The following is a 13,568-nucleotide window of genomic DNA, read 5'->3' as shown; positions in this document are numbered from 1 at the left end:
TGGTGAACTATCATCCATTTTGAAATGTTTACATTAGCTATGGAGTAAGGAGCTAAATCATTTTTCCAAATACAGCAATTTTCCAAAAAAAGCTTACTCAATAACTCATCAACTAGCAAACAGACAAAAATTCCAAGAAAACAATACTGATAATTGGCTCATTGACTGTAATACCCTGCTAGAAATCCTTTCCCAAACTTGGTAAAATTCGTATGTTTTGGTGGCAGGGAGAGGAGACAGCAATGAGAAAGTGACAGCTTTACTGTTACTACAGACTACTGCATGTTTATATCCTCCCTGCCCCAAATTCACATGTTGAAGTCCTCGCCCCCCGGTGTGACCGTGTTTGGAGATGAGGCATGGGAGGAGAAGGTAAATGTTAAGGTCATAGAGGTCAAGGTCATAGAGGTCAAGAATCGCAGGCTTCGGAGAAGATACATCAGGCCATGTGTGTTCTCTCCTCCCTCCCTCGCTCTCTCTGTCTTGCTCTGACAATGCCTGATTGGAAGGCACTGAGAGAGCCCTCAGTAGCAACTGAATCAGCAAGCACTTTGTTCTTTGTCCTCCCAGCCTCCAGAATCCACTGTATAAGCCACTCAGATGAATACAACTGACACTTGGTGCTTTCTCATTTTAGTGTATGGAACAAGTTTTGTTTGTAACCCATTTCCTGCAAATTTCACAAATGGAAAGCCTTATCTCTCAGTTTCTACAGGTAACATAACTGAAAGAATTTTTTTTACAGCTTTATAAAATGGTTTTAATAAACTAGAATCTCTTGGTGCAGTCTACATTCTTCTTGTATCTGACCCCATGTCCTGGCCTGCAGTCTGATGTAGCTCTTTGCTAACGTGCACCCTGACAAGGCTTGGGTCTCTGCCATCACTTTGGAAGACCTGGATTGAGTTTCAGACTCCTGGCTTCTCCCTGACCCAACCGTGCATGTTGTGAGCATTCTATTCTGGAGGGTGTTAGTAGAAGGAAGATATTTTCTTTCTACCCCCGTCTCTCTTCCTCCCTCTCTTACAAATTCAATGAGAATAAATATTTAAACCAATTCGATTCTAATCTGAGTTGAATTAATTGAAAAAGTTTTCACTCTGTAGAGGAAGATCAAAATGTTTGGTCAGAAATAACTTTGAAGGCAATACCTTCCAAATGTAGGACAGGACACGGGGAACCTTAAACACTTAAACTGGTCAGAAGAGGCGTAAACTGTTTTCCTGTGTACTATGTTCAGTAGCAGCTTGTCCTATCATCTACTAAAACCTCTTTTTAAATATGGTTTGTTATTGTAGCACTTTAACAATAAAACTAGAACAGTTCCAAACTGCACATACTGTATGAAGCTTGTCCTCTGAATGGGTTTCTTATTTCTGTGGAATGTCGTATCTTACAATGCCCTGTAAATAAAGATTAAATTCCACCCTTTTAATTCCTTCAAAAAAATTTAAAGATGTTTTTGTACCAAAATAATTTTTGTCTTTGTCATTGTGTACTCCCAGGAACTTTTTTGAGTACTCTAACATGTTTTTTCACCAATTGATAGAAAGGGAAATTGAGACCACGTGGTTTTTACTCAAACTAACTCAAAATAATACATTTAAGTTTCCACTTGTGACTTTAAACCAGGGACCATGGATTTCTGAATGTTATATTCTTCCTATCGGCTAACTGCTGGCATTGTCTTTCCAGCAGATTCTCAGATGCTCAGGGCTTAAGTACAGTCACATATATTTACCCACATGTATTCTTCCAGTGGAAATTTCCTGAGGTCTAGCCAGCAGAAGTATAGCCCATTAACTATAAGAAAGTTCACAATGAGATTTTTCCTCTTTTGTATACCATCCACCAACACAGATTCTCAGAACCTCAATAAGTCATGATGTGAATCTACAAGTTGTCCAATTTCATGTGATTCTAGAGTTCCTCTCCAGTATAAAATGTGTTAAGTTGAATATGGAATTTGGAATCAACTGATATTATTCAGTTATAAATACAGTTTCCTGCTAGCTCTTCATATTTGTTGTACATATTTTTATCAATATACTGTTGATATTTTAGAATTGAGATGAAATTCTAAGTGGAATCATTTAAAAACTCTATTTTTAAATTGATTGGTAATGATTATTATTCTTTATTTGAAAGGCAGTGTGACATAAAGAAAGAGAAAAAGTTAAAGAGTTCTTCCATCTGCTCATTCACTCTCTGAATGGTAGCAACAGCCAGTAAGCTCTGTGTGAGGTCAAAGTCAGAGGCTCTGAACTCCATCACGGTCTCTGGGTGAGTGGAGCCCACACTTGGGCCATCTGCTCTTTGCCAGGTTAATCAGTAGAGAGCTATACCAGAAGTAAAGCAGCCAGCACTCAAAAAGCGTTATAATATGGGATATCAAGGTTTCGAATGGCAACTTCACCTGTGGTGCCACAATTGTGGTCCTTGTCATTTTTTTAAAATAAAACTTCTTCTATTACTCTATCCAACTCTCCACTTTACTAATATATTATTGTTTCAACATATGCTCTGAAGTTTGGATATTAAATTATAAAAATAGAGTTTTACTTTGATCTGTGTCTCACGGCTATTACCAATTTGTTTCAAAGTTACTGCCTAATTGGGATTTTCAAAACTATTTACATTTAAGATGTCTGTTCATTCATTTATTTGGAAAGCAAAGAGAGAGAGAGAAACAGAGAAAAAGAGAGCGAGAGAAAGAGAAACATTCCCACTTGCTGATTCACTCCACAAATGCTCTTAGTATCAAAGCCAGAAGAGCCAGGAACTCAACCCAAGTCTCCCAAACAGGTGTCAGGAAGCCAATTAGCATCTTCTGCATTAGCAGGAAGCTGCAATAAGGTGCCAGAGCCTGGACCTGAATGTAGCTACTTCAAGGTGAGAGAAAAGCATTGATGCCATTGGTCAAAACCCTCACCAACAGTATCGCATTTTAGTGCTGGAGTCAGGCAACTTAGACTTTTTTTTTGCTAGGAATGAAAATGCCTCTACTATTTCAGCATTATGTATTTTGTCAGTTTGAGATAAATGGAAGTATTCTTTTTCAAATTTGTTAATGAGGAAAATCAACTGAATTTTTTTATATTTTTAAGATTTTTATTTTATTTTTAAAATTTTTATTGCAAAGACAGATTTACAGAGAAAGGAGAGAGAGAGAAAAATATCTTCTATCCACTGGTTCCCATGTGGCCACAACAGCCAGAGCTGAGCTGATCTGAAGCCAGGAGCCAGACGCCTCCTCTGAGTCTCCCATGTGGGTGCAGGGTCCCAAGACTTTGCGCCATCCTCTACTGCTTTCCTAGGCCACAAGCAGGAAGCTGAAAGGGAAGTAGAGCAGCCAGGATACAAATTGGCACCCATATGGGATCCCAGTGCATGCAAGGTAAGGACTTTAGCCACTAGGCTACAGCATCAGGTCCCAAAATCAGCTGAATTTTAACAAATAAAATTTTTCATTTGTTGAGGCAAAGTTGTTTTTTTTTTTTTTTTTTTTTTTTAAGTTTGATCTACCAAAGTGTTACTAACTGCCAAAGAGGTTTGGTAATAGGAACTAGCCTATAAACAAAGATTCAAAAGAGGTTAAAGGGAAGGTCCAGGATGAATATTTATATGTTGTTAGTATATAGGTGGTCTTTAATGTCATACGAAAGAGAAGATCATCTAAGTAGGGGTGAATATATCAAAGACCATTGAAAAGACTGATCCCTTGGGTAATTCAAATTTTTAGAAACTGGAAAGATAATGAGACTTGATGAGTGTCTGTTAGGGAGGAAGATGAACAGGAGAGTCCCAGACTCCTGTTAAAGGACTGTATTATTGTAATAACATAGGGAAAACAGTGGGGGAGGGTAAGTAGGGAGGGCACAAGAGGAAATCTCTGAGCCTATGGAAATAAAATTTTAAGATTAAAAAAATACAAAACAATAGAGCCCCAGAAGTCAAAGGGATTCAAGTTTGATGTGATCAACTGTAGCAATGCTGCTAATAAAGAATGATGGAGTCTTAGGACTGGCACTGAGTTTAGCAAATAGGAATCATGGTTAAGCTGGATGAGAGCAGTTTGACTGAACTGGGGGCAAAACTTCTGATTGCAGTGGATTCCAAGGAGAATGAACCAACCCTGTACGTACTGGGGAAGATTTATTTATTTCCACCATGGATAAGTCCATGTTGCAAAGCCTGAGTACACGTACAAGGGTCACTCTACAGATGAAATAAAATTGAGGAGCAAAGCTAAGTTTTAAAAGAAGGGGGAAAGGGGACTAGTGCCATAGCTCAACAGGCCAATACCTTTAGAGCCAGCATTTCATTTGGTCACTGGCTCTTGTCCCGAATGTTCCACTTCCCATCAAGTTTCCTGCTTATAGCCTGGGTAGGAAGCAGAAGCTGGTCCAAGTCCTTGGAACCCATATGGGAGACGTACAAAAAGCTTCTAGCTTCAGGTCAGCTTAGCTCTGGCTGTGCGGCCATTTGAGATGTGAATCAGCAGATGGAAGATCTTTCTTTCTTTCTCTCTCTCTCTCTGTAGATCTGCCCTTCAAATAAAATTAAATAAATCTCAAAAAAAAAAAAAACATAGAAGAAGGGGAAAGAAGGCTAAAAATAGGGATTTCACTTTAAAATGCTTGGATTCAAATTCCAAATATAGTAAACACCACCTTTATACCCTTGAGAAAGCCAGATAAAATACCTCTCAGTTTTATTCATTTTAAAACGAAGTAGTAACATTTTTTAAAGGTTATTTTTAAGTTTTCATGTTTATTTTTAATGTACTTAAAGCTTTACACAAATATTGAATCATAATTAAAATCAAAAAATAGCAAAAGGGGTACCTGAACACTTTCTTTCCTTTCTTTGTTGTTTACCCTTAAGATAATGAAATTCAGATTCAACTGAAACATAAAGCCACTTTTTTCTGCTTGTAAGTCCCTACGAATCACAAAGGGCTTCAAGAGGCCACCCTAAGAATGTGAAATCCTTCGGAGTTGTGATTAAGAACTAATCCAGTCACAAGCCAGATTAGATGAGGCAAAAATAAACCAGAAACAGTGTGAATGGAAAACTGTTCTTCTAAAGAGTTTTGCTGAACATGAGGCAGTAAAAGAAGATGTAATGGAAGGAAATGGTTTGTCATTTTTGTTTCCTTACAGAAATTCTCCATGTTTGTATGCTGTTGGGAATGATCCAGGAGCGCAGGGAAAACAGATGGCGCAGGAAAGGGAGGAAAGCATGGCTGCAGCGATGCTGAAATAGCAGAGTAGAAGTCTTATTACCATAAATGGAGGGGTAAACTCAAGATTGGAACAGGAAGGAGCAGCATGCATGAAGATGCAGGTAGGAGCGTAGCCTTGTTGGTAGAAACAAGTGGATGACTTCTGACTTAGGATGACAATGGGGAGAGAGGTAGCAGACACGAGAGGAAAGAGTGGAGACTGTGAGTTATCCGAACAATGGAATGTACTCATATTCATCACTTGTGCATGTGTTCCCTTTACATGTGGAAATAAAAATGAATTTATTTTCAAGTCCTTTAATACTTTTATGTAAGTATAAATTCATTAGCTTCATTAGATTGACTTAATGGATTTATCTCCTTCACAAACTTTGTTCTCACTTCTAATCGTGGCTGTCTATGTTCCATCTTTATGGACTGTTTGGTTCTCTTGCCTAATGGCTTTATGCTTAATGCCAGCTGACATACTGTACTTTCCAAAGATGATCACACTAACACATCACATCCCATATGTTGCTCTGTAATGTGAACTGGTCAGCAGATGCTACTTCACCACCTCCTCTAATCTGTGACTGTTTCAACAATACAGTGTCAGCGTTGGGGAATGGCCCTTAACTGCTCAGGATTGCTCTACTTCTGCCTCTGGAATTCTTGCTGTTGGAATATGTCCTTTTAAAAACCAACGAGGCTGCTTACAAAGCAAATAATACAAGAGGCATTTATGATAGGCAGGCCTGGTTGGACAACCAGCTAACAGCCAGTACCAACTGCCATTCTCGTGAGTACGACATCTTAGAATGAACAGACCAGTTGAAATTTCAGATGACAAGCCTCAGGCAATACCACGTTGAAACCATATGAAAGCTCCTAATTGAAAACCATGCAAGATGAATACAGTCAATTCACCAAATTATTAAAGATAATTGGCTGTTGTAACTATGGGTTTATAGAGTGGTTAGCTACATGGCAGCATATAGACAGAATCATTTTGATTGCTGATATAGACAGCAAATGTTACAGTATCAATAATAATGGTAGATAAACAATCTAGGATCAAATCACAGCTTTGTCATTTCCTGGCTATATAGTTCAAGTTAATTAATTTCTAAATATTATTTTTCCATAAGTGGGACTGATAATAACTACTTCACTTAGATTTTATTAATTGTTGAGGAAACAATAAATTTTCTGTGGTTCACCTTAGACTTAGCTTTGGCTTAATAAGCACAGAACTTTCTCTCCTACTACTCCAGTGATTTTTCTCTCTGGACCAATGGCCAAATCTTCCTCATAAGAGCTGTTGGTGGTATGACTCACTGAGCAATGTTTTATTAGGAGGCATAGTTACGGCTTTGCATGTATATCCGTGAGCATGGCTTATGTGTTTCCTGTAACTGGAGAGGTGCAGGAATTCCAGCTCTCTGTCACTGCACTTGGTATACGTGCTCAGTCTGTCCCACAGCATTAGCTATATTACGATACAGAGGAGGAGGTATAGGAAACTGCTTCAGCCTTTGGGACAAAGCAGTGATTTCTAATCCAGCTGTTTTTTTTTTTAACTGAAAAGATGTAGTTTACTTCCATAGTGAGAGGGAGCAAAGGGATGAGGACAGCAAGAAAGTGAAAGAGAGAGGAAAAAAAAAAACTATGTTCTATCTGCTAGTTCAGTCCCCAAATTATCAACTGGTTAGAGGCAGGAAAACAGAAGCCTGAAAATCCGTCCTGGTCTCCTACATGGATGATGGAGTTAAACACTCAGTCCATTTTGCATTGTCTTCCCAGGTGTATCAGCAGGGAGCAGTACTGTAGGCAGAGCAGCCAGCACTGGAGCTGGTGCTTGTGTTGCATGCTGCGGCTTAATCTGATGAGCCACAATGCTGGCCTCTCCAATCAAGCTTTAATGGAGCACTTACAGAAAGTGGTTATCAACGTCTCATATGCCTATTCAAACCCTTTCTGCTCATGGCAACAGTATAGATAGGGATAAGAACCAAACTCCACTCCATAATCCCAGTACTTTACTGCTGTTCTTTGGCACTCAGTTCAAGTGCACCATTGCCTGAAAAGGCTATCTTTATGCTCAAACCCAGGCTGCTTCAGGTTATCCTTCCCAAAGTTCCCACTTCTCTTTAGCAGAAATTATATTATTTCTTACATTTATATGTTAACTTTGACACTTTCTGCCCAAAGTCAGCAAAACCTCTTCATAATAGGGAAAGTTTTATACCCAAAATTTTGATGTATGGCAATATCTCCGTCAATACTTGTGGAACAAAAGTAAAAGTTTGAGTATATTATAAACAAGAATATGTAGATGGGGATGGTACAATGGCTAAATGGTTAAAATCTCAACTTGCAAGCACCAGGATCCCATACTGCCATCAATTTATGTTCTGTTTACTCTACTTCTCATCCAGCTCCCTGCTTGTGGCATGGGAAAACAGTCAAGGACGGCCCAAAGCCTTGGGACCCTGCACCCACGTGGGAGACCCAGAAGAAGCTCCTGACTCCCAGCTTTGGACTCACTTAGCTCTGGCTTTTGCAGCCAGTTGTGGGGGTCTGAACCAGTACATGGAAGTTCCTTCTCTGTTTCTCCAATAACAACAAATAAATCCTTTAAAAAATGTGTGTATGAGAAGCAGACCTATTAAACCGATACTCCATCATAAACATTTTTTCTGACAAATAGCCAAGCTTACACACAAATTTTAAAGTTATACCCAAAGGCAGAAGTTGAGATAAAAATATATTGTTTACATTGAAAAGAAAAATATGATACTTTATTATTTACTGAGGAAGAAACTAATATATCAATATAATTTAACAAAATTTTTACTAATTGATGAACACTTTGAACTTCTAATATTAAAAAAATTATGCAATAATAGGTTTGATGTTCAGAAATACCAACTATATAATAAATTACTATTAATGCTATCAAAAAGTAACATTAAAATCTTAGTAGTATTATTCTATAATGCATAATTTAATGCACTATCAGTATCAAGGTAAAGTGAACAATAATTTTTATTATATACCTTCATTATCATCACTGAGTTTGGATTCCAGTTCTGCTATCTTGTGTCTTATTTCAAGCATTGAGAGTTGTACAATATCTCTGTTATTAAAACATATTTATTAATTAGGAATCAATTGAAAATAACATGACAAAATGATATGCAGGCACAGGGACACAACGACTAGGGCTTTCCCAATTGCCGTATGAGGTCATTAGCAAGGAACTGAATTAAAAGTGGAGCAGCCAGGTTGGAATTGGTGTCCAAACAGGATGCCACTGTTGCAGGCAGAGGCCTAACCTGCTACTATACCATGGTGATGGCCCCATACTTACTCTTTCTTTTTATTAAAGATTTATTTATTTTTATTGGAAAAGCGAATCAGATTTACAAAAAGGAGAGACAAAGAAATATCTTCCATCTGCTAATTCACTGCCCAGATGGCCACGACTGCTGGAGCTGAGCCTATCTGAATCCAGGAGCCAGGAGCCTCTTCTGGGCCTCCCACACACATGCAAGGTCCCAAGGTTTTGGGCCATCCTCCACTGATTTCCTAGACCACAGGCAGGGATCTGGATGGGAGGTGGAGCAGCTGGGACACAAACCGGCACCCATATGGGATCCCGGCATTTGCAAAGTGAGGATTTAGCCATTGAGTCATTGCGCGGGGCCCAAACTATTTACTTTTAACTTAAATGTATGAGTCCAAAGAATTTGACTAACTGTTTTGTTAGAACCCACCAATTTGAGAGTTGAAAATTATTAGGTAATGGAACAGTTAGGGCAATAGGTAACAATTAACAAAGAGGAAAAAATAAACACCTAACACATACACACACACAAAAGATTTATAAAAAGCATGCCAGATGTTAGCTATTTCGGCTATTCGTGAATAGCACATAAATTCTCACAACATTAAATGATGCTAGAATCATGGTATCTCCCCTGCCAGGTAAGTATCATTATTCAGTAAACATTTTTAAACGCCTTTTGTGTCCAATGTTAAGTGTTGAAGATGCTACAGTGAACAAGCAACCAGAATAGTTATAATAGCTACCTGACACTGAATGCTTACTACTAGCCAGTTAAGTATTTTATGATACTTTTCACCCCATCCTAGCAACAGGTTTTAGACAGGCAGGAAGTAACTGTTTGTATTCCAATCTTGAGAGTTGAGAAAGCTGAGGCTTAAAGCGATTCAAGCAACAAAAGCTAATATTTGCATTCATGTAGGATTTTCTTAAAACGGTGCTGTAAATTTGTATTGCCTCTAAACATTCTGAACTACCTGTAGAACGATCACCATTTGGTCTAAGATCTAGAAACCATCCACAGTGAAAACAGCTTCCTTCACTGGAGCTGTAATAGAGGGAAGTTTAGCCTGCTATTCCACATGCAGGAGAGAAATTCTTAAGGGCTCTGTGGATATCGTTGGCAGTATCTTTAAATAAAAAAAAAAAACTTAAAACTTTAAAAAATTAAGGTTTTTTAAGAAGCACATATGAAGAATTTCATTGAAACAAATTGTCACCAATTCTGAAGTTCTAAAAGGATGAAATAAATGCATAACTAAGTAAAAGCTTTGGAGTTTTGCACAGAAGCCATACAAAGAAATGTAGGTTTTAAAAAATGAAAGAGGGCCCCAAATGATGGCTCAGCAGCTAAATCTTCACCTGGTACACCCAGGATCCCATACCGGCTCCAGTTCATTTCCCATATGCTCCACTTCCCGTCCAGCTCATTGCTTGTGGCCTAGGGAAAGCAGTAGCGGATGTCCCAAAGCCTTGGGACCCAGAAGAGGCTCCTGGCTTCTGGCCTCAGATACGGTTAGCCCCGGCTCTTATGGCCATTTGGGGAGTGAACCAGCAGGTAGATCTTTCTCTCTGTATCTCCTTCACTCTCTGTAAGTCTGCCTTTCCAATAAAAATAAATAAATCTTAAAAAAGAAAATATTAGACTTCTGAAAGGATAAATGACCATGATGGGATAATATACAATATGTACAATAATATGTAAGGTAACATTACATGGTAGCCCTTAAATATGAACAATTTAATGTTAGGTTTGTAAAAATAATTTGAAAAAATCATGAAAAAGCTAAAAATAAAAACACTGTATGATCCAACCATCCCACTACTTTGTATCTACATCCAAAAGCTATAAAACCAATATGTCAAAGAGATAGCTATGCTGCCAGGTTTTCCGTATCTAAGGTCAATCAAGGGCCATCCATGGATGAATGGATAAACAAAATGGCATTCATACACAGCGGAAGGTTCTTCAGCCCTCAATCAAGGAAATGCTGCCACGGAGAACAACACAGATGATGCTGGAGGACATTAGGAAATAAGCCAGACACAGGACAAACACAGCAGGATCTAGTGTATACGAGGAGTACACAGATGTCAAACTCATCGCAGCAGTAGAGATGAGTAGGTGAGGGCATTGAAGAGGTGCTGTTTAAGGATAGATAAGAGGAATGGGTTCAAGAGATCTATTGTATAGCACACTAGCCTCAGTTAATAGCAATCTGTATATCAGATAAGTGTTCAGACCCTTAAAATGATAAACGTGGTGCTGGAATTGCGGTGCGGTAGGTTAAGCTGATGCCCGTGACACCGGCATGCCATACAGGCATCTGTTTGCATCCCAGCTGCTCGACTTCAGATCCTGCTCATCATGTGCCAGTGTTTGTTTCCCTGCCACGCACATGGGAGACCAGGATGAAGCTCCTGACTCCTGGCCATTGCTGCCACCTGGGGAATAAAACTGCCAAAAGACATTCTCACTATCTTTCCTCCGCTCTTTCACTCTGCCTTTCAAATAAAGTAAGTCTTAAACAACAATAAACGTGAGAAAATACATATTAAATACCTTCAGTCATTTCACACAGTGTATACATATCAAAGCATCATGCTGCACCCAAGTTTTTTAAAAACAAGGGGCAAGGTGGTAGCACAGAGGGTTAGGCTACTGCCTGTGAAGTAGGCATCCCATATGCCTACATAACTTGGAGTTATGGCACCTCCACCTCTGATCCAGCCCCCTCATAATGCTCATGGGAAGGCAGCAGATTTCCCAAGTGCTTGGTCCCCTGCCCCTTTCACCCATGTGGGACACCTGATGGAGTACAAGGCTCCTGGATCCAGCAAGGCATTACAACCAATTGCCATTTGGGGTGTGAACTAGCAGTGGTATAAGATCTGTGTGTGTGTGTGTGTGTGTGTGTGTGTGTGTGTGTGTGTGTGTGTCTGCTTTTCAAATATATAAATCTTAAAAAAAAAAAAAAAAGTAGCCATTGGGGCCAGTGTGGTAGCACAGCAAGTTAAGCAGCCGCTTGCAATGATGGCAGTACCTACAGGCAATGGTTCTAGGTCAAACCGCTCCACTTTCAATCCAGCTCCCTGAGAATGGGAACACAGCAGAGCCCAGGTGCTTAGGCCCCTGCACTCACAGGGTGACCAAGACCAGGATGAAGCTCCTGCCTCCTACTCTGGTCTGGCCAAGCTCCCAGAACTACAGCCATCTGGGGAGTGAACTGGGAAACAGAACATCTCTTTTTCTTTCTATCCCTGTCTTTAACTTCCTTTCAAATAAATGAATATTCAAAAACTTAATCTTTTAGAATACAAAAAGCTAAAATAAAAACAACTCCACCAAAAACTGATCCAAACATGCTTTAATTAGCAAATCAGATTATCTGTAAAGAACAGATTCAAGTAACTTAAAAAAAAAAGTTGTTTGCACATCCCTAATGACTTATATTCTGAAGATAAAAGGAGCTGCAAAATAAGTCTAAATTTTCTCTGACAGTTATGAATAAAACCAGTTACACGCGATTTTAGGATTGTAAGAGATAATACACGTCATCTAATTTGGTCCTTCAAGCCTGCGACCCTCATGGCTGTGCTGAGCGGGCAGGAAATGGCAGGAACCCCAGAAGGATGCCTCCCCAGGGCGTGAGCTCCCTCACTCCGCGCACAAGGCCGCGCGCCCGGGACTCACTTCAAATGGATTTCTTCCAGCAACTCCAGTTTAAGGCGATCAGTGCTCACACCATCGAAGTTTTCCCCCCTGCCATCCCCCATAGCGGCAGCTGGGGTCAGGGAAGGCCTGAAGGGACACCCAGAGGCAGGAAGGTGAGCGCCCTGCGCGGCGTGCGGCTCCCGGCAGGCCGGTGCGTCACGTGGACACTGGACACGTCACAGGGCCTCGCAGCGACCGCCTGGGGAACGCCCATGGGACCCCCCGTCTGCCAAGCCGGGCAACTGCTGCCCCGCTCCTTTCTGGGGGTTCACTTTGCGCTTAGCAATCCTAGATGGGTTCCCAGCTCCTGGTTTCTGTCTGTCCCAGCCCCAGTAGTGGTAGCCATTGGAGGCCTGAACCAGCATTTGGAAGCACCTCTCTGCCCCTCTGTCCTTCAGATAATTAAATCTCCAACCAACCAACCAACCAACCAAACACAAATTACTGACTGAATTACCATGTCTGAGTACCTGGCTTCAATAGTTGGCCTTAGCTCTTAGAACTAGATTGAGTTCCTGGCCCAGCGATGGCCGTTGCAGATATTGGAGTGGATGAGCCAGCACCTCGGAGCTGTCACTTTCCATGTCCCTAGACCCCAATCCCAGCACCATACCCATACCTCATCCATATGCCTTCTCAATAACCCATGTCAACTCCTCCGCTTCATCGTCGAAGTCATTCCTGGTCTATTGACTTTGACAACAAAAATGCCTTTCCAATCTAAGTCTTCCTGACCGCATCCTTAGATTTGCAACTTTCATCTCAGTGTGACAAAATCACATCGTCACTCGGAGTAGCTTTCCCTCAGACACTTCAAATTTATAAACTTCTAGGTAAAATCGCATGCTCATTCAGCTCCACAGGCTTACTCCCTACACAGACGCGTCTTACAACTAGGCATATCATCCAGACAGCATTTTCTTTTCTTTTTTTTTTTTTTTTAAAGATTTATTTACTTTTCTTACAAAGTCAGATATACAGAGAGGAGAGACAGAGAGGAAGATCCTCCATCCGATGATTCACTCCCCAAGTGAGCGCAACGGCCGGTGCTGTGCCAATCCGAAGCCGGGAACCTGGAACCTCTTCTGGAACTCCCACTTGGGTGCAGGGTCCCAAAGCTTTGGGCCGTCCTCGACTGCTTTCCCAGGCCACAAGCAGGGAGCTGGATGGGAAGTGGAGCTGCCGGGATTAGAACCGGGACCCATATGGGATCCCGGGGCTTTCAAGGCAAGGACTTTAGCCACTAGGCCACGCTGCCGGGCCCAGAGAGCATTTTC

General features: G+C 40.6%; 1 protein-coding gene across 4 annotated transcripts in view; it reads right to left on the bottom strand.

Moving 5' to 3' along the window:
• CCDC169 (coiled-coil domain containing 169) overlaps nucleotides 1-12,413 on the bottom strand; it is a 46,735-nt gene extending 34,322 nt beyond the window's left edge. For 2 of the 4 annotated variants that reach the window (XM_012926970.2, XM_004577531.3), the window contains exons 1-2: nucleotides 12,271-12,413; nucleotides 8,287-8,366 (exon numbers count right to left, since the gene is read on the bottom strand). In XM_012926970.2, coding sequence (XP_012782424.1) covers nucleotides 8,287-8,366; nucleotides 12,271-12,353 — 163 coding nt within the window. In that variant the 5' untranslated portion in view covers nucleotides 12,354-12,413. Of the gene's footprint in view, nucleotides 1-1,340; nucleotides 1,404-8,286; nucleotides 8,367-12,270 lie in introns of those variants that run through there. The other 2 variants (XM_012926965.2, XM_058670857.1) reach the window with 2 other exon arrangements.
• Between the last annotated feature and the right edge of the window lie 1,155 nt (nucleotides 12,414-13,568).

Source organism: Ochotona princeps, chromosome 12, assembly GCF_030435755.1.
Source record: "Ochotona princeps isolate mOchPri1 chromosome 12, mOchPri1.hap1, whole genome shotgun sequence".
NCBI lineage: Eukaryota > Metazoa > Chordata > Mammalia > Lagomorpha > Ochotonidae > Ochotona > Ochotona princeps.
The sequence above is the reverse complement of the archived record's forward strand: the minus strand, read 5'-3'. Positions and strand labels throughout refer to the sequence as shown.